Source organism: Micromys minutus (assembly GCF_963924665.1).
Source record: "Micromys minutus genome assembly, chromosome: 9".
Lineage (NCBI taxonomy): Eukaryota > Metazoa > Chordata > Mammalia > Rodentia > Muridae > Micromys > Micromys minutus.
Genome location: NC_137978.1, coordinates 34663302 through 34690888, shown reverse-complemented (window position 1 = coordinate 34690888; position 27587 = coordinate 34663302). Strand labels below are relative to the sequence as shown.

The 27587-nt window shown below is 47.0% G+C and overlaps 1 protein-coding gene across 4 annotated transcripts in view; it reads left to right on the top strand.

Moving 5' to 3' along the window:
- ST3GAL3 (ST3 beta-galactoside alpha-2,3-sialyltransferase 3) overlaps positions 1-27587 on the top strand; it is a 187826-nt gene that overhangs the window by 86011 nt on the left and 74228 nt on the right. For all 4 annotated transcript variants that reach the window (XM_080920915.1, XM_080920916.1, XM_080920914.1 and 1 more), the window contains 2 exons: positions 9143-9185; positions 24933-25025. In XM_080920915.1, coding sequence (XP_080777041.1) covers positions 9143-9185; positions 24933-25025 — 136 coding nt within the window. The remainder of the gene's footprint in view (positions 1-9142; positions 9186-24932; positions 25026-27587) is intronic.

The following is a 27587-nucleotide window of genomic DNA, read 5'->3' as shown; positions in this document are numbered from 1 at the left end:
ACCCTGCATCTTCTGGCCTGGCTGAGACAGGACTAAACATTTTCCCTTCCGAGTGCAGCTGCCAGCGTGCTGCTGTGGCGTCTGGGAGAACACTTTCCATTGTCGCATCAGCTATTAGTAGTCCTGAGCCTGGAAGACACAGGAGTCCCAGGATCTCCTGACCGCAGGCAGATTTGTGCTCAGAGTGGTGAGACCGGGACCTTCCTGTGGGCTACCCCAGAGGCTGATTGTCCCCAGAGCGTTGGTACGTTCGGAGTAGCATTTCCCCTGTAGGCAGCATGAGCAGGCAGTTCCAAGTACTCGTTTGGATAACATGTGAAGCTCAGGACGCTCAGGGGCCCTTTGTGGAGGAGGTTGAAGTTCAGGCCTTTAGAAATGATGTGCTGACAAGTCAGGGGCTCTCAGAGGGATCCCCAAAGCAAAAATCAGAAAATGGCAATAAATGGGAAAGTAAACAGAGAAGTAGACAGTTATGTCTAAATGGGAAACCCTCCGTGGGTGGGGGTGTGCGGTGTTACCAGCTGGGTGGGCTGAGAGTCAGGAGTGGGCAGAGCAAGGCAGTCACTGTTGTGAAAGATGACTGACCCAGAGAGGCTGTGGACCATACCTGCCCCTGCTGCTACCACTAACACTGGCCCCTCACCACAAGTAGAGAAGTGCAAAGGATCCTGGTCCCTGGCTAGTCATAACACTCATTCAAGATATTTATGGACCCCCAACTTTGCACCAGACCCTGTGTTCGGTGCTAAAAATGCTGGGTGAGCTCTGCCTCATGTGTATGTGCGTTTGTATGTTTGTGTGTGTGTCTGTGTGTGTGTGTGTCTGTCTGTCTGTCTGTCTGTCTGTTCCATTCATGGAAGTTAGCGATGTATAAGTATGAGCAGCAACAACTCCTTTGTGCTAGTCTTTTAAGAAGAGGATTTAGCAGCCCAGCCTGAGTACCTATAGACTGAATAACTGGGCAAAATAGGGGGAAACCGGGATTCCGGGATTGCTCTTGGGTGAAGAGTGGAGCCCGTCACAGAGGTGAGGGACAAATACTGTGTGTGTGTGTGTGAGGGTGACAAAGATAAGACCGTGAGGCTTCTTCGATGTTGTTTTTAATGTTTTTTATGCCAGTTTTTAATGACTGGTTGGCATTGTACATAGGACTGGCCGGGTGACAGCCATGGTCCTCATGAGAGACTGTGTTAGGTGGACAGTTGGGTACAATATAGGAAAGAAACAGACCTTCCTTTGCAGACCTTGAAGCAAGGATGCTGGATTCCGAAAGAAGATGAACCAATGAGCTTAGGCCTTTCCACATCCCAGCTACACATCTGGACAGGTCCAGGCCACAGGGAAGGGAAGGAGAGCCAAGGTTCTTCTAAGGCGAGAAAGTGAGGAGAGGCCTGTGCAGAGGACTGGAGGTGTGCAGCCAGTGCCCCTGGACTGCTCGGCTGATATGTGGATGCCGACATTACTGGAACCAGGAGCAAACTATGGAAAGTGGCGTGCAGGACAGTACCTAAAGGTCACCCAGGCTTGGGAATAGTGGGGAAGGTTCATAAACAGAGTTCAGTAACACACTCTGAAGGGCAGTGCCTCTGTACGGCAACAGCATTGGTGACGGTACCAAATTAGCCCAGGCTACAGGCCACTCTTGCCTCCAACTCAACCGTACAGAACTTATGAGCAAGCTGTGTTGAAATGACTGAGCTCTTTCTAAGAATTCATTTCTACCTCAAAACAATTAAGGACTCCCCAGGTATTACGTTTTAACAAAGTAAAAATTCACAGGGCAACCAGATGCTGCCAGGTAATTCAGAGAAGCATGAAAATAAAATCCCAAGGAGTGGTGTGTGTGTGTGTGTGTGTGTGTGTGTGTGTGTATGTGTGTATGTGTGCGTGTGTGTATGTGTGCACATGTGTCTCTGTGTGTGTGTATGTGTGTGTGTGTGTGTGTGTCTGTGTCTGTGTATGTATGTGTGTGTAAATGTGTGTGTGTCTGTGTGTCTGTATGTGTGTCTGTGAATAGTAAAGGCAAGCCTGGAGATGATGTGTTAGCTTAGTAGACAGGGATGTTATAACATATTCCATATGTTCAAGAAAGCAGCGAAAGCTTGGGAACATTAAGGAAAGGCATGGGAGATATAAAAGGAACTGGATATAAAAAGAATGATGTCCAAGATGAGAAAATATACAGGCTGGCTCATCAACCAGCCCGATGCAGTAGGAAAAAAAAAAAGAGAGGGGGAGTGAACTAGGAGATGTATCAATAGAAAGTGCTCAAAATGAAACGGAGTGGAAAATTACTAGGAAAACAAGGAGCAGAGCATTACTGAATCGTGGGACTCCTGGCAGCCTCATCCGTAACTGAAAAAGGGGGCGGGGGAGAAAAATATTTGAAGAAGTCACAGCCAGGTTGGTTTTTACTTCCTGTTCCTCCTCTCTCCTCCTCCTCTTCCTCTTCTTCCAAATTTGATTAAAATGCACAGATCCAAGACCCTCCACAAACTCCAAACCAAGAAAGGCTGTGAAACCACAGTATAGCACATCCCTTCTCTTCCTCCAGGCAGGTGGCCCAGAGAACAGGTTCCCTGGAGAGCCTCAGGCAAAGCAAGGCCTCCCAGGGCAGAGGAGGGCTCAGGTCAAGCAGGAGGCAGAGGAGGAAGGCCAGGAGCTGAGAACAGCAAGCCCAGGGAGAGCTATGAGCGTGATTGAGGTTGTCGGGAAGATGAATGAGGAGAAAGAATAGGGCCTATGGCCCATTGGTCCTCAGAGTTTCAGCTGCTGTGATAGCCAGAGATTGTTCTACCGTTCCAAGGGGCCTTCGCTTGGCCGCACTTTCCTTCTGGTAAACCCCCTCCTCATTGTGTCATGGGAACTTGTCACTTCCACCGACTCCTACTCCTCCATGTTTGAGATTTGAACAGGTGAAGGACTGCTGCAGGTCTAGCCCACACCTACCCCTCACAGGAACAAATCAGGAACAGAGGGATGAATTGCAGTCCCTTTCCCATGGCAGTATTAAATATATTGCCTTCCAGTTGCTGGTGGCCATATTGGAAAGTTGTGATGAAAACTCTATGGGAAGAGTAAAGGTTGCCCAGGGGAGACGTAGTGTCCTGTGGTGCTTCCCACAGTACAGAGGAGGGGTGGGGGGGGGAACTCTACAGTGGATCCTTCCCACAGCCTGTGTATGTGAACCTAAAGCCATTCTATTGGGTTGTGGATGTGAGTCCAGCTTGCCTAGCATGGCTCTGGGCCCTTTCTCCTCACGACCACAGAAAACCAAAACAACAACCAAATAACTAATCATGTAAATCACCATTTTCCTATGCCAGTACAGCTGAAAATGCAGGACACACCACATGATAAATTCTGTATTTGGATTTCTTCTGGCCCCTGATGTTTTGGGTGTGCAGTCCAGTGACGTCCTTTATAGTTCTGAAGTAACAAAAACCCACGGTCACTTTGGCTGGCAAGTCCAGAACATCCAGTCTTATGTAGCTTTCAATTCATTCAGAGCTGTAGCTCTGTGGTGGTGCATGGCTCTAATCCCAGCACTCCGGAGATAGAAACAGATCGTACTTAAGGTAGCCTGGCTCATAATAGCAAGCTCCAGCTGAGGCTACTTAGTGGAACCCTGTCTCAAAAACAAAAAACAAAGGAACAAAAACAAACAAACAAAAAACAGGCAAACAAACCAACACACCCAGAGTTGTCGTTACATCATCTAACTTCATTAGGCCTTAACCTGTAAAAGCCTTGGCTCAGGGTAGGGAAGAGGAGGCCTGCTGTCTGTCTGCTCCTTCCCCCTCCCCAGTTACTGGCTGCCCTTTTTGGGTTCCCTTGGATAGATGTAGAATAGCAGTTCTCAACCTGTGGGTCACAACCACTTTGGGGTAATTTAAATGGTCCCTTCACAGGGGTTGCCTAAGACTATCAAACAGCACAGATATTTACACTACAATTCATAACAGTAGCAAAATTACAGATACAACCAGCAATGGAATAATTGTATGGCTGGGGTCCCCACAACATGAGGAGCTGTATTAAAGGGTTGAAGTGTTAGGAAGGTGAGAACCACTGCTCTAGAGGAGGAAAAGTTAAGTCTGGGGAAGTGGTGCACTCTGGGTCCTGTTGTGTTTAAAGCTCATTCTTGGGGTGCTCCTGTAGAGATATTCAGCAGACTCCTACTCATTTGGGGTACAGTACCCCAGTCTTAATATTCATCCCCACAACTCTGGGAATCTGGAGGTCACTGAGGACCTGTCTGTGAACCCTCTAGGCAGATATTTTGGGGATGCAACTGAAAGAGATCCCCCTAGCTCATCACACATCTCAGAGAATGCAAGTTAGCCCCCATGTTTCCTGCTGGGGCAGCCCATTTCTCAGTGACCCTAGACTTCCCCGATAGGAAGCCCCTCCACAGCTCTCTGTTTCTTCATACCTAGAGGGGCATGGGTTAAATGTTCCTTGCCAGTCTGGAGTGAGAGATAAGACTACACACTCAGTCCTTCCAGAGATATGGGGTTCACAACAGTTTTCCTCAAAGGACCTTTTCTCTTTTTTTAAAAATTAAGTTATTTACCTTTATTTTATGTACATTGGTGTTTTGCCTGCATGTATGTCTATGTGAGAGTGTCAGATCTTGGAGTTACAGACAGTTGTGAGCTGCTATGCAGGTGCAGGGATTTGAACTCCAGTCTTCTGAAAGAGCTGTCAGTGTGCTTAGCAACTGAACTGTCTCTCCAGCCCCTCGAAAGAGTTTTTCAAACTGTCTTTTCATCTCTGACCACTGTTTTTTTTTTCTGTGTGTAATGTAAAGAAGGTTGTCAGTACTCTAAATTTATGAAAGTCATTATGTGAGGTGCTGGAGAGATGGCTGCTGGTTAAGAGAGTTTGCTGCTCTCTCAGAGGACCCTGAGTTTGGTTCTTAGCACCCACATTGGGTGGCTCAAAACCACTGTAACACCAGAGGTTCTGATGCCCTCTTCCGGCCTCAGCTACCTGCACACATGTGCTCATACAGACACACAGACTACAGACACACAGACACACATGTAAATTTAAGAAAAAGAAATTTGTTACTTTAAAAACTTGGCTGAAATTCTCTTTTCACATTAATTTCTGCTTATGATGGTTTCGACCAAGCGCTCTAGGTAAGAACAGCCAATGAATATCTATCTATCAAGCCTGTTCTCATCAACTGCCAATGGTAAATATCTGTTCATCAGCTGGTGGTCTAAGGTGGTTTGCCTACAGCTACCCTGCTGGAGAATCCTGCCAGAGGCATGGTTTCTGTACACAGTCTATAGATTATATTTCTTCTATCAACTACACATCTTTATAGAGTGATGAGTTTTACCTTAAAAAAAAAAAAAAACCCATACATTCTCAGCTTTTAAATAATGATCAGAAGATGTGGTAACTCAACTGGGCTCAATTCCTAAGGATTTCAGAGAATGTTCTGAAATTTATGTCTCTGAGGCTAGACTAGGGAGCCCTTGGGAGAGATGTCCTTCAGAAGTGCAGCTCAGTAGCAGGGTGCTTACCCAGCATGTGAAAACCTTGAGTTTTATTCCTAGCACCATGGTAGACTGGAAATGCAGTATTCTTATTTGTTTATTATAGAACCTATCCATCTGTCTGTCTGTCTGTCTGAGTGTGTGTGCATGTGTGTGTGTATGTGTTTCAGAAAGAGAGAGAGAGAGAGAGAGAGAGAGAGAGAGAGAGAGAGAGAGAGAGAGAGGAGAGAAAGAGAGAGGAGCGGGGAGAACAAGGCTCAAATGACATTGGAAAATAACTACTACTGTAACTATGGTTACTATATAGTAACTATGCATAAGGGGTAGGAAATTATGGTTACTGTATAGTAACTATGTGTAAGGGGTAAGAAGTTAAGAAGTTATGGTTACTATATAGTAACTATGTGTAAGGGTAGGAAATTATGGTTACTATATAGTAACTATGTGTAAGGGTAGGAAATTATGGTTACTATTTAGTAACTGTGTAAGGGTAAGAAGTTATGGTTACTATATAGTAACTATGCATAAGGGTAGGATAGTTAATTTTGACTGTCATCTTGATAATATTTAGAATCACCATGGTGGTCAAACCTCCGGCATCTCGGAGGGAGTTGTAAATTAGTTAATTTGGTAGGAAGACACACCTTAAGTTTGGTGGCTCTGTCCCATGGGCTGGTGCCTGAGTGGAAGTCTGCTTCCTCACTGTGACACAGTCAAGGCATCACCACCACGCTTTCCCACCATGATGGGCTGTGAACCAGAATAAATCCTTACTTCTTTAAGTTGCTTTTGTCAGACATTTCTCTTAACAAGAAAACAAGCACTAATACAGGGGGCGAGAATGATTTTTGAAAAACGACACCACAATAGCATTCCACTTCCCTCATATTATTGATCGAGGTAAGTCAGGCAGTGGTGAGGGACACTTTTAATCCCAGCACCCAGGAGGCAAAGACAGGCAGATCTCTGAGTTTGAGGTCAGCCTGGTCTACAAATTGAGTTTCAAGACAGCCAGAGCTACACAGAAAAACCCTGACTCAAAAACCAAACAAAACCCTCAAACAAACAAAAACAAAAAGAAAGAGAAAAGAATGCTGAAAGAAAGCTGAAAACTCAGGAAGGCATAGTAGGCTAGACAGCAAAGCGCTGCAAACCCAGTGAAATGTTAAATAAGTAATTACGGATAGCAAGCGTGGGGTCCTAAGTAAATTTAATTAAAAACCATGCCTAAGTCATCAAGATAACTCAGTGGTGAGGGCACTTGCTATACAAGGCCAATAACCTCAGTTCCATCCTCAGAACCAGCATACAAATAAATACATAAAATAAAAGAAAGCCAGCCTTATGTCCCAGCACAGGCAGGGGGACTGTATGAGTTCGAGACCAGCCTGATCTGCACAGTGAATTCCAAGGCAGCCAGGGCTGCACAGAGAAACCCTGTCTTTAAGAAAAACAAAACAAAACAACCAACCAGACAGACAACTAGAAGGAGTTGAAGTCAGAGGCTTGGGTACAAGGCAGACTACCTCTGAGCTACATCCCCAGCCCTTTTAAAGTTTTATTTTGAGATTTGGTCTTGCCAAAGTGCCCAGGCTGGCCTTGAACTTACAGTGACAACCCTCCAACCTCAGCTTTCTGAAGTATCAGATGATAGCCGTGTGCCACTGGGCCAGCTTCAGTGTAAGTCTTTGAGACACTTAATTGGCATGGAGTGTTGGCTCCAAAGGATACTACTGCATTCTGTCCGTCCGTCATCTGCGCTGTCTTGCTTGGCACCTGATGCCTGGTTTACAGCAAGACGAAGGCCCTCAATAACATCTAGGAGTCCACTAGAGAGCAGCACACCGTGTGTTCTTCAGCCCGAGTGACAGCGGCACAAAGGGCAGCCACCACACAGGGACAATCAATAAGTGTTGGGCAAGTCTGTGATGTTTCTTTTTTCTAGAATACCAGGATGCAGGTATTGAAAGAACACTCAACCTTGAAAGCAATGCTTTTCAGTTGTATTTTTAGTTTATAGGATTGAGGCCTTTTTGTTTTTCTTGCTGGTTCTGTAAATTCTTAACATATAAAGTCCTGACTTTGCCTGAATCAGAGAAAGACCAGGATTATCGGACGAGCTCTGAGATTCTCTTGGGAGGAAAGCCTTCTGTTGTGTTTTGTGTCCTAGTTGATATTTTTCAGTGATAAGATGTCTTTTTTTCAGGTTGAGGATTAGTAAACACATTTGCTGAGCAAATATGAGGAACCGAGTTCAAACCCTACCACCCACATAAAAAGCTATATGTGCCCATGCATATCCACAACCCCCGCTCTGTAGGGGTAGAGACAGGAGGATTGCTGGCACTTTCTGGACAGTAGCCTAGTTCCAGTTTCAGTGAGAAACCTTGTCTCAAGGGAATAAGACAGGAGTGACAGAGCAGGACACCAGATATCCTGTCCCCTACAGCCTGCACATTCCTCACACACACACACACACACACACACACACACACATACACCACACACACACACACACACACACACACACACACACACACACATACACACATACACATATACCACACACACATACACCACACACACATACACACACACACATACACCACACACACACATACACCACACACACACATACACCACACACACATACACACACATACACCACACACACATACACACACACATACACACATACACACACACATACACACACATACACACATACACCACACACACATACACACATACACCACACACACATACACACACATACACACATACACCACACACACATACACACACACACACACACACACATACACACACACACATACACATATACACACACCACACACATACACACATATACACACACACACACACATATACACACATATACACACATACACACACATACACACACATACACACACATATACACACATACACACACATACACACACATGCACATACACATACACACACATATACACACACATACACATACACCACACACATACACCACACACATACACACATATACACACACACACCTTACTGACTTGCTCCTCCTGGCTTGCTTGTTAGCTTTCTTTTATACAGTCTAGGCACACCTGTACAGGTATGGTACTGCCCACAGTGAGCTGGACCCTTCTATATCAATTAATAATTTGGAAAATACTTCCTGAACCTGGCCACAGGCCATTCTGATTGAGACAACCCCCAAATAACCCTGAAAGTTGTGCCAGGTTGGCAGCTGACACTGGGAGACTGCTCATTGGACAGAGTCTGTGCTCAAAACTTGGAGGAACTGAAGATGGTTTCCGGTCTCTGTCTTCAGAGCCCTGTCTCTGATTTACCACATTCTGGTTCCAGTCGCCAAGTTTGTTCAGGAAGATCTGGGTGACTGCTGCTTCCGAACCTGGCTCTTCAGGCAAAAGAAATGTCCAGTAGACGTTTTGTGACTTAAATTTATTAAGGTATATGTGTTTGCTTCTGTTCTTTGAAGCATTTGAAGTCTGTTCTTTTCCAAGCACTGCCTGTCTCCGTGGTGTAGCTCTGGGAATGCAACCCACAGTGGCAGCAACGGCTTGACTTCAGTGACGTTTTCTGCTTTTCCTTTTCAGAGTATGATAGGCTGGGTTTCCTCCTGAAGCTGGACTCTAAACTGTAAGTAGACTGGGAAGATGCTGGGGTAGACAGACATCTATGAGAGCGGGGCCTCGCTCGGAAGGGTCACCCCTCTTACTTGCTTAGTTTTGGGAGGGCTCCCTGGGGCTTCTGTCCTCGGGTTGTAAGCAGAATCTTCAAGCATGTTTCTGAATACAGGGGCCTGGGCAGAATGGGGTAGTAGGAATACACTGAGGCCTTAGGCTGGCATAGGTGGCCATTACAGAAATTTGGTCATTGCAAGAGCTCGAGGGCCTGGGGGACACTGGGGCAGCTTTTCCAACAGAGGGGGAGCGGTGGGGACTTAGAGATGCACTGCTGCCAGGCGCTCCTGCGCTCATGTCTCCAGCTTCTGCACTTTGAGCTCCTGCCTTTCCTCCCACGGGCAGACCTGGTCCTCTGGGAGGTTGTTACTTGGCATCCAGTGCTGTCTCTTCTTGCTAGGCCACTTGAAAAACCCCAAGATTGCTTCCTGTCTACACCAAATTGGCTCTTCCATGCTTCCTTTGAATTTCCATAACCCCATTGCCTGCCAATTGTCTGGCTCTCCTATAATTAACTGTGTGATAATTATTAATTTATTAAGGGCACAGGCTCAGATCCAGATGGAACTTGGTTCAAATCCCAGATTGCCACTTACTGAACTTGTGATCTTGAGCAAGCTCCTTAGCTACTTTGAGCACATTTCATTTGTAAGATGAAGACAGTATACATACTTTGTAGGTTGTTATAAGGATTTAATTGACTAATTCAGGGGCTTTTGAGTACTGGGCGTCCACTTCTCCAGCATTCTTTCCTGGTTTCTCTGGTGCCCGAACAGCGTAGGTATAGGTTTGTTACGTTTCAACAACCTCTGAATTCTTGGATAGGTGAATGGGTGGGTGGATAGATGGATGGGTGGATGGGTAGGGGTGGGTACATGGATGCATAGATGAGTGGGTGGGTGGGTGGATTGATAGATGAACACAAACCCATTTAGCCATCACACCATGAGTTGGATCTCTGTCCATTCTGTTTGTTCATACCCTGTACAAGACCATTCATATGGTTGTCAGCCATCTTTGTGTTCCTATGTCCCTAAGTGAGACATATGTCATGGAAGATCAGAATTGCATCCCCCCCCACCCCTCTCTCTCTCTCTCTCTCTCTCTCTCTCTCTCTCTCTCACACACACACACACACACACACACACACACACACACACACACAGTCTTATACACAGCTGCTTCAGACTGTGATAGTCACACCTATGTTAAGTCATCACACCAGGAGCTGTGAGGTTTATCAGTGTCAAGCCTTGGACTTGGCTGGCAGCTGGCAGGTGGCCCCTTTCCTGGAACCTAGAGAGTCTTGACTCTGGGGCCTCAAGCTGTGAGTTCAGGCATTGTGGCTCTCCCAGTTCTTATACATCAGGAGGCAGCTGCCAAGGAAGAATAGTTTGGTGTCTTTACAGGGCAGGAAGAGAGATGTTGGGCCCCAGACATCTGGGAAGTGAAGTTTGAGCGTGCTAAAGAGCTGTGTGCACCCTTCTGAGAAATGTCTCCATTTAGTGCTATGAACAGAAAAACAAAACAAAACCCACCAAGTATAAGCCATAAGCAAGTGAAATGCCACTAGACCAGAAAAGAGACAGTAATCACCAAGTCAAGCTGTGTGGATGAACAAAGGAGATGTTACGGTGGGCTTACTAACCACTGTGTTTAAGCTGTCTTCACGGTGAAGGAGGGCGATGCTCTACCCTGCTGTCTTGACAGTTGAGCGCTATGGGATAGATCACTGTGTAGCTTGCTGCTGCATAGCAGGCCAGTTCTATGAATCCTCTGAGGGGACTTGGACTTTAGCCAGGGAATTTATATAGCCATGAATTTAACTCATACTGTGAGGGACAAGCTAGAACCTTCCTGTCTCTTGCTGCATAGGCTTTTCCTCTCCAGTGATTTCTTCCAAGGAAAACACAGATGTATTCAGGGAGAGGTTTCTAAGTTAGGGATTCTGCTGTGTCGGGGATTCCTTGGCCACATTTCCATCCATCTTTACAAAGTCTCTTTTGGTTGTGTGCTATTCTGTTTCTGGTGTACATGAAGGTCATGGTGTAGATCAGGACAGGGCCTGAGTTCTGGTTCTGGTTCTAGTTATGCCTCTGCCTCGTGACCTTAAATAGCACATTCAAGCTTTCTGAACCCCATTTTCTTTCTTTTATAAAAAATGTAGGTTATTCACTTACATTCATTGTAGTTTATGGAGAATTTTTCAAAAAAGCATTGTATAATTATAAGTGGACAAATGGAAGGATTTCTTTGTATTTATTTTAATTTGGGTTAGTTTAGCTTCTTGAGAATAAAAGTGTATATGTCCTGAGAAATATCAGCTGTTTTCTCTTTAAATACTGCTTGTGCCCCATTCCCCAGTCTCCACACTCCCTGTTCTTCAAAGTCTCCGGATAAGTTTTAGAGCTTCCGATTGTAGCCTCTGGGTCTATTAACTCTCCACATTTGCCACTTTGTGTCCCTTCTCTGTTAAACTGTAACTGCAGAGGACTCCTGGGTAAGAAGATACTAGAACTAACCCTGAGCCCCCAGGCCAGGATTACAGGGAGCTTACCCCAGCTCTGAGTGGATTAGGCTAAAAAGTCAGCAGACGAACGCACTTGCTGTCATTGGCAGAGTCTCGTTGCTCGAGTAAGCTAGCAATTCCCAAGCCCACGTGTAAAACAGCCCAGACTTGGCAAGTGCCAAGCACCTGGCAGGAGCAAAACCAAACCCTCTAGAAAAGGATGTGACCTCCTGGCAAGGAGGAAAGGAGCAGTTCACAGGAAAGAGTGATGCACAGGAGAACTAACCATCGCTAGTGGGGCGAGCACTCTCCGGACTCTGAAATGACTAGTTATAAGACAGTTCTGTGTACCATACAAGACTGAACTCTGTACATAGAGTTAACTGTAAAACGAGACCCTAGATTTTAACATTTTTTAAAAAGTTGGCTGGCAAAATGGCTCAGCCAGTAAGGAGCTTGCTGGCGAGCCTGCATAGCTGAGATCAATCCCTGGAACCTACATGGTGGAAGGAAGGCACGCTGGTTCCTGCAAGTTGTCCTCTGACCTCTCAGGTGCCCATACCTACACACAATAAGCAAATAAATAACAGTTTCACTAAAAATGTTAAAACTAAAAAGAGGCTTTGAAATCAGGCATGGCACATACCCACATCTCACTAGCTCTAATCTTGGGCTTTTATTTAATCATTAAGTATCATGTTCCCATAAGAGTACTGACTCTCAAATTAGATTCAGGCATACCCTGTATATTTATTGCAGTCTTTTCAGAAATATAATTTCTTTTTCATTTTATGTGCATTGGTATTTTGCCTGCATGGATGTCTGTGTGAGAGTGTCAGATGTCTTAGAACTGGAGTTACAGTTACAGACAGTTGTGAGCTGCCATGTGGGTGCTAGGAATTGAAACTGAATCTTCTGGAAGAGTAGCCAATGCTCTTAGTCCCAGCCCCTTTATGGGGGTCTTTTATCAGCTTACTGTTGGGGAAGGCAGAGCTTCCAAACAAGATCTATAGTCTCCTTGCCTCCTGCTCTCTATATCTGACTTCATTTTTGCATTTATTCATTTAGCCAATACATCTTGACACCAACTATATGCTTTGGGTATGGGGTCAGACCGAAAAGTCTAAGCCATATATATGAATAGTCAGCTATTTTTAGCTTAGTGAACATGGGTGGGCGTGAACAATAACAGCCAGGGTAGTTTTGCTGGGTATCATAAGCAATGCGTGGTTTGCTCTGAGAATAAGGGTGGCATATGTACTGATGATTGGGACAGATGGTAGAATATGAGGGGCATGCCAGGCACCCCCAGATGTGTGGTGTGGAGACAAAAATCCCCTCCACAGAAGGTGATAGAAGTCGTGTTTGTAGAGGAGACCTAGACTGTTGAGAGCAGACAGTAAAAAGAACGTTCACTGAGGAGGCTGCAGATACAGAGGCGTGAAGACCTCATGGAATATAATAGAACCCTAGAGTAAGGAGCAAGGTGAGAAACACTAGGCAACAAGATGAGACAAGTATCACAGATGTGGGGGGTAGGGTGGGGGCATGAACAAGAATAAGTAAGATTCCAGGCCAGCAAGGTGGTGAGTGCTGCTGACCACAGGTTGCTGATAACTGGTCCCATCTGCCCCCAGGGTTCAAGCCTGGCCCCTTAGGAGGCTGGAGGCTGTCTGCAATGCTTCTGCTAGCTTGCTTCAAAGTCAAGAGTTGGGAGGTGCTCAGAGATAACCATCCCCATGTCAGCCAGAGGGCGAGCACTCCTCTTTCTCTCAGCAGAGATCTTGATAAGTTATTGTTATTGTACAATAAACAAAATGTTGTGGGGGCTGCAAAAAGGGCTCAGGGTTCACAGCGCTCACTCTTGTTGAGGATTCACATCCAGCGGCTCACACCTGGGCCTGCCTTAAGCTCTGATTCCTACAAAGTAACATGTGCTAAGGAGGACATCAGTACAGCGAGGGGATGCTGTGGAGGATGTGGCATGTCTAAGTGGGCGGTGCCAGAAGGACTTCCTGGGAAAGTGATGTTTCAGCAAAGAACAAAAGGTGATGGAGAGGCCCACACAGAGCCCTAATGAAATCTCAGTCCCGGGAATGTGACAGCACGAGTCAAGAAGGTGCCTGCCACTAGTCCTGGGAGATGAGACATGGAGGCCTTGAAGAACCAGGTCCCAGTGCTGAGATGTGTGATTCCTGCGCTCCCATGAGCCTTCTGGGGGTAGATGGGTTAGACACAGATTGTAATCCCTTTGGCTGGGTTTGGGTAGATGTTGCATGGAACCTGAGTGAGGGCGCTGTGGTATCTTCTAATTACCGTGTGTCGGGACTTAGATGCTCAGCTAACTTCGAAAAGAATTCTGTGCAAGGACAAAGGTCCCAAACCGGTGACTTTTATGAAAACCAGGCCAGTTAAGAAAGTCATATAACCACGCACCAGCCCAAAGCGCTGCTGGAGGGAGCCGAGTGCAGCACATGCCTTTCTTCCCAGATACTTGGGTGACCAAGACAGGAGGGTCACATGTTCAAGGCCAGCCAGAATTACATAGTTCGGTCTGTCTCAGCAACAGCCACAACAGAACATAGGAACAAGAGGAGAATGGGAGAGCCGGAGGTGCATTTACGGAGTCTAAAACAGCCTTGCCAAGTTCTGCCACATGGCTTCCAAGGGGAAGCATCGTACGCCCAGTGCCATGCTGTATATTTTGTGTCACCTCTTCCTCATCACAACCACTTAGATGACCTCATCCAATGTATCTCATCTGTCTCTGGCCTTTCCTGTCATCTATATGCTAGTGACTTCCAGGTTTGGACCAAGCCCAGTTCTTTCTCCCGCACCCAGAGTCCTTGATTCAGGACCTACTGCCCTGGGCTGTTTCTGCTTCTCATGGTTCACGTATCTAGAGCCAAGCTGCATAGTCATAGCCCCACCTCCCAGAATCTTGCTTATCTCAGAAAATAGTGACTCCTTCCCTCCGGCTGCCTGAGTGAAAGGCCGGAGCACCATTCCTTCCACTCTGAAATAGAACCATCAACAAAGATGGCTGCATTTCCCTGGAGTACAGCATCCCAGGTCCAGCCTGCCCCTGCCTCTGGCCAGATAGCCATACCCGAAACATGGCTGTTCCCACATGTAACTATAAAGCCTTTCTATGTCTGCCCTAGCTTTGAAAAATGACACAAGACTTGTTGTATTTATTAAAAGCTTTGGGCACTATAGCTGGGCAGACTCTCAGCTGTTATAACCCAACAATCCTGGCCTGACCCATGTCCCACCGTGTGGTCTATTACCTGTCCAACTTAGTCTTGTCCTGGCACCTGCTTCTTCATCTGTGTCCAGCTTGCAGCTCCCACCTGAGACCCTCTCCTAGCCCAGCGATTGGCTGTGGTTTGATGAGCGCTTGCTGGAGTGCTCATCTCTGGATGCTCCATGCCTTTGCCTGCCCTCACTGTCTGCCTTCACCCACCATGGACAGTGCAGGGGCTTTTAATCGCTCCTTTGCTGCTGTTGCCTAGCAACTGCCCAATAAACATCAGAAGCTTGAATGGACACGTTGGCAGATCACTGTAAAAGAGATGCTATTCAAATGCTTTTAACAAATGAGAAAATGATGGGTGGGGAGAGCAAGCAGTTTGGTCACATTCAAAGAACTACATCTGCTCAAACCTGAGTCTGGCCTCCTCTACCCAGTTCCCAACTCCTTACATCATCATTTACTCCTTGTTTGGTTTGGTTTTGTTTTTTGAGACAGGGCCTCCCTGTATATCCCTGGCTGTCCTGGAATTCACAGAGATCCGCCTGCCTTTGCCTCCTGAGTGCTGCCTGGTTCACTTACTCTAAAAACAAAAGAAAACAAGCTTTGTATTTGTGTCTAATCTATACTGATCAACTTAGCTCAAACTCCTCTCCATGCTGACTGATTCAATCTGGCTTCTCTCTCAGCTTCTGAATTGCTCTGCTTGGCCTCATACTAACTCTGACAACCTGTTTTAATCTGGCTTCTCACTCCCTGGCTTAGTTCTGTCTTCACCTGTGTCTAGCTTGTTCTTCCTTCAATCTGGCTCTGTAAAACTCTCTCAGTAAAACTGGGATACTCCCCCCCCCTTAAAGAGATTTATTTATTATATATACAGTACACTGTAGATGTCTTCAGACACACCAGAAGAGGGCATCAGAGCTCATTATAGATGGTTGTGAGCCACTATGTGGTTGCTGGGATTTGAACCCAGGACCTTTGGAAGAGCAGTCAGTGCTCTTAACCACAGAGCCATCTCTCCAGCTCCCTGTAGTTCTCTCTTAAGTAGCTTCTTTTACCTGTCCTCGTGAGAGTTGGGCATATCCTATTCTGTCAGATCTTTCTCTGCCACTCAATTAGACATCACTTTCAGACTTGGGTGTTTTCTTCTACAAACTAAACCTTACCTTTACTGTTTGGGATTCAAGGTGTGTACTTAAGGCTGAGCCACACCACAACCAGTAAGAGCTTTTTTTCAGTAAATAACACAATCTCAGGGTTCACAGTGTGATCAAATATCCTGCAACAAGTTTGGGGAACTGTAGACTTTTAAAGGGCAGGAACGAGCACCGACCCAGTCACAGGGATGTCACAGTGCCGACTACAGTATGTGGTGCACAGCAAACAATGCAGCAAAAGCTTCAAATCAGAGGGGGTAAGAGGAAAGTGGGTTGTGCTCAGCCTGTCTTTACATAGACGTCCAGTAAGATCTGCCGGCTCTCTTTAGGATGCACAGATTGGCTTGAAAGGGAGGGAAGCAAGAAGGAAGGAAGGAAGGAAGGAAGGAAGGAAGGAAGGAAAGGAAGGAAAGGGAAGGAAGGAAAGGGAAGGAAAGGAAAGAAGGGAGAAAAATGACAGGTGACTTCCTACCTAATCAAGAATTTTCTCTCTTCCGGAGGGTCTTTCACTTCATGACCTGCTGACATGGTTACACTGACTCCAAGGAGTGAAGCATCTCTTTAATACTTTAGAAAAGGGGGGATGGGGATGGAATGGTTTCCTCTTGGTTCTAAGTAAAGACCAAAATGTAGAACTAATGACAGCAGAGAAGTGGACCCTGAGGATACAAGCAACACAAGATGACAACCTGGCTTACAAAATACACAGTTCCTTTTAAATTATAAGTCTTAAAATTGGCAGGTGGTTGGACATCTTTGTAAAGTCCAGTGAGGATCTGTTCTCAGGGCACTTTTGTCCACTTTTACCTGCATGTTGATCAACAGTTAGGCCAGCCATCACCTCAAACACTGCCCATTCCTCTGTGACAAAAGCATTCAAAACCCTCTCTTCCAGCTGTCTCAAAGTGTATGGTACGACATTAACTCTGATAGCCCTTTGTGTAATAGAACACCTGAACTCACTTTCCTGCCTGGCAGGGATTGCACACCTTTGTGTGTGTGTGTGTCTCTCTCCTCATCTCTGTCAACCCATCTCAACCACTCCGTGCTCTCCCAGCCTCTGGTAAACCTTTATTCTGGTCACATTTCTGATGCCACATGTCAGTGCCACCATGCAGAACACATAACATAGTTCATGTGTGCAGGCGGTTCTTTGTTTACGCCAGGGCAGGGCAGTTTCAGGACTTGGCTAGGCTCCCTGCTTTGTAATAGCCAGTCTGTCTCACAGCCTAGACACTGCCCCTTGGATACCGTGATACCTGTGTGACCAAGGCCTAAAGAGCTCCCAGGGTCTCTCTTTGTATAGTGATTCTTGGTCTTGATGGAGTACTGGAATCACCTAGGGATCAAAAACAAGTTACAGACATCTACTCCCACCTCTAGATGTTTAGAATTGATTGTTTAAGAGCCCAGGCTGTGGGGTTTTTAAATCTTCCCAGGTAAGTCTAACATGCTGTGAAATTGAGAACAACTGCTTAAGATTCTACTTCCTATCTGAGAAATATAGCACTTCCCCAGGTGACTGTCACCAGGAATAAGTGTCCTTACACATAAGCTAAGTATGTATTTTTGCAGTGGTTCGTACCTGGGGTCTGAGGTACTGCTTTCCGTAGCCAGGCTGGAAGATTCCTGTGTGAGCAGTGTCCCGGCTATGCTGTGTTAGCTCCAGGTCTGTCTCTGTAATCATGCCTGACTACAGACTAGTCGGTACTTAGGGCCAGGAGAAAGGACTTGCAAACTGTACAAAAAAAGCTCTTAGAACTCAACCGTAAGAAAACCGCTGGCCCATTTATAAAAGGGCAGATGATCAGAACTGATACTTGACTGAAAAGATACCCAGATGAGGCCTGGAGAGATGGCCCAGCAGTGATCCGTCCTTACAGACCTCACTCCATCAGCAGCAGCGTCTCCCTCTCTACCCTTCTGTGTCCTGGCCTCTGCATGTTTTGTGTTCCTGCTGAGAACGCCCTTCTGCCTCCCCCCACCCCAATCCCTAGGATAATTTCGTTCTCCCCCCCCCCCCATACCCTGTGCGTGACTCTGCTTGTGCTAACCCTTGAAAGGTTTTTTGATTTGTTTATAATTTGCCTACTTGCCTCTGGGTTACAAGCTCCTTGAGGACAGGATCCAACACTGAAGCATTGTAGTTCTGAACCAATCCCTGCAGAGCACCTTGGGCGTAGCCGGGATAAGCACTCCCGACAGAGCCCCCTCCCCCCAAGCACAGTGGTCTTTACAGCCCTTATTTCACTTTTAAAGCCCTGTGCTCAACTCTATAATACATACATGTAGTTCTCATGTAATCTTCTTCATCGAGTTTATTTATTTAAGTATGTGTTTGCATGTCCATAGGTGTACCGTGTTCATGCCTGGTGCTTGAAGAGGCCAGAAGACAGTGTTAGATCCCCTGGTAATGGCATTACAGATGATTGTGAGCCTCCACGTGGGTGCTAGGAATCAAATCTGAAATCCTCTGGAGGGGTGACCAGTGCCCTTAAGCGCTGAGCCATCTCTCCATCCTATATTTACTGCTCCAGTAGGCAAGACACTCATACACATAAAATCAATCTTAATTTTTTTTTTTTAATGGAAGGAAACAACAGGGCTGTCGAGGTGGTTTATCAGGTAAAGGCCTCATCGGTAAGCCTCGTGCCCTGAGTTCTAGGACTGGTGTGGTTGAAAGAGAGAACCAACTCCTGCAAGTTTTCCTCTGAACTCCATACACGAATTCCCCAAACACACACACACACACACACACACACACACACACACACATACACACACTAAATAATCACACTTACCTTGGAGTAGCACTGCTCTAGGTACATTCAAAGCCACAGCTGCTTGAATAAACCAGTTTCTGGAGCCATGTGAGTTTTTTTTTTTTTTTTTTTTTTGGCTTTTGGCTTTTGGCTTTTGCTAGTATCTCTAGATGGTAGGTGGATATGCTTAATGGGTTTGTTTGGTCTAGTCAACACACAGATTCTTCTCCGTGTTCAGGTTCAGAAACTAGCCCTTCCTGGTCTCTGTTGTCCGGTACATCACTCATGAAGTCGCCTACCCTGTAGCAGGAAATGGTTGCTGTGCGGTGATTCTTTTCAGAGCCTGTTTTACAGACTCAGTACAGGACCCCTCGCTTCAGTGGTGACATCACTCAGTGTGATCCTTCCTGCAGTGACTCTCACAGGTGTGACTGTTTTCCTAATGACAACCGCAAGTGCCGATGTCACCCAGAGCACACAGGGACGATATGAGTAGAAATGGGCTTTCTGGTTGTGCTAAGTTCTTCCTTTGAAATTTTGAGAGTAAACAGAGAGCAACACATCTCCCAACCTTGTCTCCTCCCGAACTCTTGCAGCCCTGCCCGCCTGGGCAGAAGGCAGTGCTGCCTTAGCGGCTTACACAAAGCTATTAGGTCATAGATCCGCTGCTGGGCACTTGGCTCACGCTCAATGTGTTGATTCCCTTGCTCTTTTCACTACCACCCAGAGAGAGGGTGTGTTTATATTTTTAAAGAATTGAAGTATGGAAACAAAGCTGGAGCCCTTACAGCAGGCCCCCCCACCCCCAGTGGGGCTTCTGTGAGGACTGTCTGTGTAGCGCCAGCCAACACACAGAGAAGGCTACTGAGCATCCTCCCAGACAGGATGAAGACAATAGCTAAGCCTCCAGATGAGGTTAAAACAGTAATGTCAGCTTCAGAACCCCAATTAAACAGGATCACCACCAAAATCTATAGAAAAATTCATGCCTGTGCTGGGGACTCCAGAGTGCAAACAGCCACAGCCAGTGTGGAGGGAGTTGACACCCACCACCTGTACCTACAGGAAGAAACTGAGGACAACCCAAGGACAGCCAGCCCAGGTACTCCCTTCCTCCCTGAAGAGGACTATGTTACTATAGTAACAAGGTTAGAAGAACAAGAGTCAGAAGGAACAACAACTGTGCTATAGCTCAGCATTATAGAGCGCTCACCAAGTGCACAGGAGGCTGCTGGCTGGATCCCTAGCACAAAGGACAGACAGACAGACAGACTACCCTTAAGGACAAAAGGTTTGTCTTGATGCCTAAGTGGAGCTGTCATGTCGTTAAGTTATTTTCTTACATGAAGGGTGTTTTAGGGGGGACAATTCAAATGGCAGCGTTTAATAATCAAATAAGGTGACTAAAGCTAAACAAAGCTACTTCTACCATTTCCCCGACTGGTTGCATGGTTGTCCCGGAAACAGCTCTAGTAATTGTGCTGAGGGCTGCATGCTGAGGTTTCTGCCATCACCACTGGGTGGTTGGCTCTGAGTGGTCAGGCGGTGGGTTAGGTGGTACATACCCAGGTTTCTCTCATAACTAGTGCCTGGTCTTCTGTGAGATGGTTCTAGAAATTGGTCTGTTGATTACAGATGTCCATCACTGGTCTGTAGAGTCCTGGAGATTAACCCTCAAGCTCTTTGCCCCAGTCACCACCCATCTCCCTCACTTTTGCACTGATTACCATTGCAAATCGAAGTGACTAATTGAGCTTTGTCTAAGGTCTTGTTACTTAAGTAACAAGTGCCACGTTCTGTGTTAAAGGACTGGACATTTCTCTTATGTTCTGTTAACATGTTGATTGTAGAAAATAATGTGTTCCATTGTGGTATTTTCTTACATGCATACAATTTCATCTTATTATATTTAGCCCCTACTCACCTCTACTGTCTTCACCTTCTAGACCCCTTCTTCCCAAATTAGGACAGAAAGCTGTTTCAGTGAATGTGTGTAGTCTCTGCTTCACTTGCTCTCTCTCTCTCTCTCTCTCTCTCTCTCTCTCTCTCTCTCTCTCTCTCTCTCTCTCTCTCTCTCTCTCCCCCCCCCTTCCAAATCACAGTGTGCTGAGCAATGCAGCCAGAATAAAAACCCAGAAAGCCGACTCCATTGCTTGTTGAGTGGGTGACTGAGAACAGAAAATGAAGGAGCAGCAGACAGAAGGTCGCAAGCCAGGCTGACAGTGTGCCTTCAGTAAGGCACATGAGGACCACAGATAGGAGGAATTGGTTCTGTCTCCTAAGGATTCAGAGCTTACACTCACTCGGAGCCACTGGCTGGGGCAGAGCAGGGTGCAGCCTTCCCTCTTTTTCCCTCCCAAGGACTTTCTCCTGCAGCATCTCTGAAGCATCAGGAGTTTTTCTTATTCTGATCAGTGTACAAATGAACACACCAAAATACTTCTTATCCTTACAACAATAATAAAAACACATCACCACCTTTACCCTGCTCTCTCCTACCAGCCTTTTCTGTCTCTCTTCAAAGCAAACCCCTCACTATATAGTCTGACTAGTTCCAGCCTTGCTTCCTCTGAAGTTCAATGAAATCATTGCACATACCCAATCCCACCACACCCACCTCCCCTCCACACCCCCACTCCCCTCCACATCCCCCTCCATACACCCCCACCACACTCCCCTCCCCTTCACACACCCTATCACACACACCCCACCACCACCACACACCTTCCCCCACCACATCCCACCACCACACATACCCACTTCCCTCCACATCCCCACAGTCCCCCACCACACCCCCACACCACCCCTCACATACTCCCCCCCCACACCCACTAGTGAAGCAGCTCCCAGCGACCTCAGTAGTAGCCTGCATATTGCCTGGTTCAGGTGTCCAGCCCAGGTGTCACCTGCTCAGCCTCCTCTATGACACCACTGGCTCCTGGGGAATGTAATCCTCTCTCCTTCATGATTTTGGGTTTTTGTTTTGTTTTGTTCTTTGAGACAGGGTCTCCCTCTGTTACTCGGGTGCTCCATGCCCCCTTCTTTTTCTTACAGCACTTATATGTTGCTTGAGGAGACCTCAAACGTTGGCTTTTGCAATGCACGCCTCAGACCAAACCAGCTCATGGGATTGAATCCAGACATGACCAGGCGTGCCTGCCTCTGCCCCTTCTTTCCCTTATAGCACTGTACGCTCACTTCTTGACAGGATAGTCGGCCCTCTGCTCCCCAAACATGTGTCTTATCCCATCCTCATCAGATCCCAGGGATCTGAGTTCCCACCGCACAGGAGGCTAAGGCTAAGTGGGCTAAGGACTTCTCCGTGTCTTCTCCCTTGTCAGCAATCTCAGGAAGCCTGAGTCCAGTGTGACCCTCCTTCCATTCACACTACCCAGGACCTGGGCTGCCTCCCTAAACTCAGCCCTTCTGAGCAGAGTGGGGGAATAGGAGTAGAGTTTTCTTTTGGGTTCCAGCCTGGTCATCTGGGCTTCTTCTGAAGAGTGTGTGGATTACACTCTTCACCCCAGGGGCTTCTTAGTCACGTTCACCGCACAATGGGTGCTCTTAGTGGAAGCAGAGCGCCATGTCCCACAGTGAAAGGCCAGCTGCAGCATACAGGGAGAACAAGGGTGGAATGATTTGATCAGACATCTGGGGGCCTCCTGGCATTTGGAGTGAGTGCCTAGAGAAACTAACTATTCTGGCCTGAGGGAGCTGGGGGCCATTAATCTTAGTGGGTTTGACCGCTGTCTGCCCCAGAGGTCCCAGCATGCTGTATGACTCAGAATCTTCAACACTCCCCCTATTCTTCTCTCACTGGGACATTCTGGAGGCCATTTCTAAGGCATTTTAATTTGGTGATGATTGACATGCCTCACTATACCCAGGCTTGCTCTTCTAAATGAACTGGTTAGCATTCATCATTCCTGACCCTCAACCACCTTGCACACCTAGGAAGAGCAGACTCCTGCCTGCTCTGCTGTCTCCCACTTTTCCGCACTCTGTCTGGTATTCAGACTCTCCTCTCCAGCATGGATCACCCTAGCCCAGGAGCCTTGGATGTCCAATGACCATTCTTCAGGTACCTTCTGAGAGCTGAGAGCAGGAAGCAGGAGAGGAAAGATGCGGTCAGAGGTTTGTCTCTTGAGCATTTTGTTCTTCAATGCCCCGAGTTATGGACGGTGGCTGCCATCTGTCTTCCAAGTTCTTTGTAGACTTTATGGAATTCAGAATGTCCACAGACACTCGGTACAAGTTGGACAGCCCTGAGGGCGAGGGTTCTGGAGACATGGCACAAAGGCACCCAAAATGTCACAGTGCTGTGTACATACTTCAGAGAGTGGGGCAATCCGGCCATGTCGACTGCTCCTCCTGGTGCTGGGCTCCAGGCCAACCTCTGTGGTCATGTTGCTGGTAGTCCTGACAGAAGCAGAGGCAGCTGCATGGTCTCTGCTCTGGCTCTTCATCTTTCTAAGACCAAGCATCTATTTGTGATTCAGGGTACCTACTCCCAGGGCTATTGAGAAGAGGGGCCGTTAGTCATTGTACTTCATCCAGAAGCTTCCAGTAAGCCCCATAATTGCAATGACACCCATATTTCATTTCCAAAATTCAGATGTTTACAGAGGAAAATACAGTTCTTCTCCCGTCAGAACCTTTGACTTTGTTTTGTTTGTCAAATAAAGTTCCAGCCCCTCACTTCACATTTCCATCTTGTTGGTAGGGAAGGCTTGAAAATGTAGATTTCTAAAATTCAGTGTGTATTTAACGAGCAATCCCTTACCCAAGGCCCTGGACTACACTTCAGGGGTGAATTAGACTTGACACCCCACAGATGACGCATCATAATTCCTGGCTATTCAGCACAGACACAGCCCCATACTTCAATCACAACAAGGGCCCTGCTGAAGGCCAGCTTGCTATTGAGCCACACCCATTGAGGCAGCTGGGCGCTGGTGTGGAGGGGGTATAGGGGGTGCAGCTCAGAGTCTGGGACTCTAAGCTGGCAGGTGACACTATTGGCGAGGCCTCCAGTCTTGGCATTCATGAGGTCTTTTACTGAAGATGTCCTGATGTTTTCCGGACTGCACAGCCACGGTGGAGGGCGGTGACTCCACAGACACAGTGAACACATCAGGATTTGGAAACCTGAGGCTGTAGGATGATCCAGTTATAGTCACTCGGCCAAGACAAGGCCAGGATACGGCCCTCAGACAGCGCTTGCTGTCTCCATTCTGAAGCGTCCTGATTTCCTTGTTTGTCATGAGATCACTGCAGGGAGGCTGCCGGCATCGGTCTTTGTGTACCCATCTCTGTACAAAGTGCAGGCAGAGGTCTGATCCCAAGAACTTACACTGGAGTGAGAGATGGTTCTGTGGTGGAGCAGTGCAGCTGGGAGTGGGCATAGGAGAAGGATGCTGGGTCAGGAGACAGCCAGAGCCGAGAGGCAGAGAGCCCAGGCTGCGGGTCAGGGAATCGCTCCTGCGAAACTCACCTCCGAATTTAGTTTTGAAGGGTTGGCATTCTCCAGGAGGAAGGGAGGAGGAGGAGGAAATTCCAAACTGAGCAGGAGAACACGCTCAACTGAAGGTCAAACTGATCGATCAGAAGCTCAGTAGCACACATTTGCTGGGTCTGTGTTCACCATGAATGCTGCCTCTGGGTGGGTGGTAGAGGGGGTGGAAGGGATAAACGCAGAGGAGATTCGGCAGGTAGGGTGGTGCTGGGAAACTGCAAAGGCCAGCGCCTCTGCATGTGTCAAGGCCTTACAAGCTTTGTCCAGCAGTGCTCCCCAGGACCCAGCCGTAGAGCCTTTCTGGTGATCAGTCTTACTCCAGAGAATTTACGAAAGGAAACGGAGGGTGTCTCTTCTGTGGAGGCTGTCTAGGGATCATTTTTTTAATCGGGCTGTCTTCTATAGGAAGGGCACTCTATTCCATTTCGGTCCCCGCAGCTCCTGGTGAACTGACAGTCTAACCACTGCTCTGTGCCCAGCTCTGACCTTCTTTCTCTCCCGCAGGCCTGCCGAGCTAGCCACCAAGTACGCAAACTTTTCTGAGGGAGCTTGCAAACCCGGCTACGCTTCAGCCATGATGACCGCCATCTTTCCCAGGTATGTGATCCTTGCCCTCAATGCCTGGCCAGTGTGGGCTGCGGCTCAACCATTTGGAACACTGGAGGGAATGTGACCTTCTTCTGAGGAGGTCCCCTAAGTCCCCTCCTCTGTCTAGAAGTACACTGGTGCCCAGGGAAGGACTTTGGTTTTGTGGGTTCCACAGCGCCCGCTCTGCTCTTGGCACACTGCTGCGTCCAGCCTCCCAGTTCCGTGCCTGGCCTTGCAGTGTATTTAGAGGGGACAGGAGATAGAATGTGCCTGGCTGACGCCTGGAAGTCAGGTGTCTAGAGCCACCAGGCAGAACATTGATACTTCTGGTCCTGGAATCACTGGTTAAACCAAGCTGGGTCCCCCTGGCTGTCCTCAGAGAGACATAGTCAATAAAGCAAGAGCGAAGAGTGCTTCCTGAAACTGTCTGGATTTTAGGACCTTCCCTGGCTGTCCATTTTGCATTCTGGGGTACCTGATCCCCCTGATTTCAGGCTTGCCAAGGAAACCTGTACCTGGTGTAGAAAGTTCTGTTTACCAAATGCTTTTATCAAGTGTAAATGTGACCTTTAATATAAATGTATTTAGTAAATTAATATGGTGGCTGTATTTCATTATTTTAGCTAGTTCCCAATAACAACACAGAGAGGCCAAGATTTATTTTCTTACTATCTGGACAGCCAGATAATCTATATGAGCCCCCTAAGATAATCTGGGTACCTCCCAGCCAATATTCCATTGATACTTGGAATTAAGTCTTCCTCTTCCATATTTTGGCTGAACTCTCAAGAATTCTTTCCTTCTTCCTCCTCATAGACCTGCCTCTCCCTTCCTCTCTCTCTTCTTCCACTAGCTGATGGGACTATTCTCTCTTCTGTCCAACCATTGGGTTGTCAGCTTTTATTGACAAGGCAGAGAATTAAATGTTAAGAGTTGTTTATACAAACTTGCGACAGAAGCTTCTCCATATAAGCATTCATTACGATGCCTGGATTGAAACAAGATGAGGGCAGAGAAACCAGCCTTTGGATAACACACGGGTAGCCATTACACAGGGCAGAAAATGCTATGCCTACAGTCGGGCCTTGATGAGGAACAGGAGCTGACAAACTGTGTTTCCCACTTTTAGGCATTGAGATGTAGCATGCAGCTCACTGTGGAGAGCTGGGGGCAGCTCTGCTTTCTGAAGGAATGATTTGCCTCCCATCCTTACAAGCCCAAGCTCAAGACATACAGTGTGTTTGCAATAGGGATGCTGAGAAGCAGTGGGTACCAAAGCAGATCCAGGATCTTAAGTGGAATGTTCATTCTCTGATCCATCCTGAGCAGTCCCACATAGCTCAGTGTGAAATGCAGGGGCTAGAGTAGCTGCTGCTCAGACAGGTCCTCTCAGTCTGGGCTCTGCCTTCTGACTCCCACTGCTTGCCTCTTCTAGCTGTTACTAAATCTCTCCAAAGTGCGCAGCACAGTATTCTGTGTTCTTATGCAAGCTGCATTGCTCCATATGCACAGGACATAGGTTTCTCTCCTAATTGACAGGAATACAAATTGTGTGTGTGTGTGTGTGTGTGTGTGTGTGTGTGTGTGTGTGTGTGAATGTGGCTCTTAACCATGTCCCCAGAGACAACCTCTATCATCACACGTTGAAATGTGTTTTTATTGTTCATTGTTTATTCCTAAAAGTTGTGTTGGAGATTATCATATTTCTATGATACACGGCTCCATCGGTTTTTTTAGATGTTTTCATTTTTCTGTGGGATGCTGAGATGCTGAGAGCCAAACCCAAGTTCTGCCCCTGAACTGTTCATTTATCCTGCATCCCCCCCTTTTTCTGAGACAAGGTCTTACTATATAGTCCTGGCTGACCTGGAGCTTGCTGCATAGACCAGACTGGCCTTGAACTCACAGAGGTCTTCCTGCCTCTGCCTCTCAAGTAGTAAAATCCATATCATATTAAAAATGATTACATAACATGTAATTGTATGGCCATATCATAATCTTGTTAAAAATTGTAGTTTAATTTGTGAACACTAAAATTTGCCTTTTGGTGTCCTGAACGTTGACAAATGGGGCCTTGTGTGAACAGCAGCACATTCCCATCCCCCGATCTGCCATGTCACTTTTTGTGGCGGTGCCTCTTACTCTTTCTTCTTGTCTGATTATGACATTGTTGGTGGTGATTGGCTCTCCCTTTGATGCTCCTCACACCTCAGGAGGAGGCAGACAGGATGGCCTGAAACCATCAATCCTCTGACCACATCCTGAGGCTCCCCAGGTGTCCAGCCACAGTCTCTTTATTGGGATAAAGAATGTTCCTGTCACCCCCTAGAATCCAAGGAGTGTGGTGTTCTGTGTCAGATGTTCCTGTCACTCTGAAAATTGCAAAAGTCTTACAATCTCTGGGCTAGGAATTAGCACCAAAGACTAAACATTAGAGTAGCACCCCCAATATCAGATCAGAAGACCCCAAATATCATAGCAGGAGACCCCCAGTTTTGAAGCAGAAGACCCCTCAAAGGGGAGAACGTTTAGGGGAAGAAGAAGTTCCTCAGGAATGGCAGAGGGTTGCAA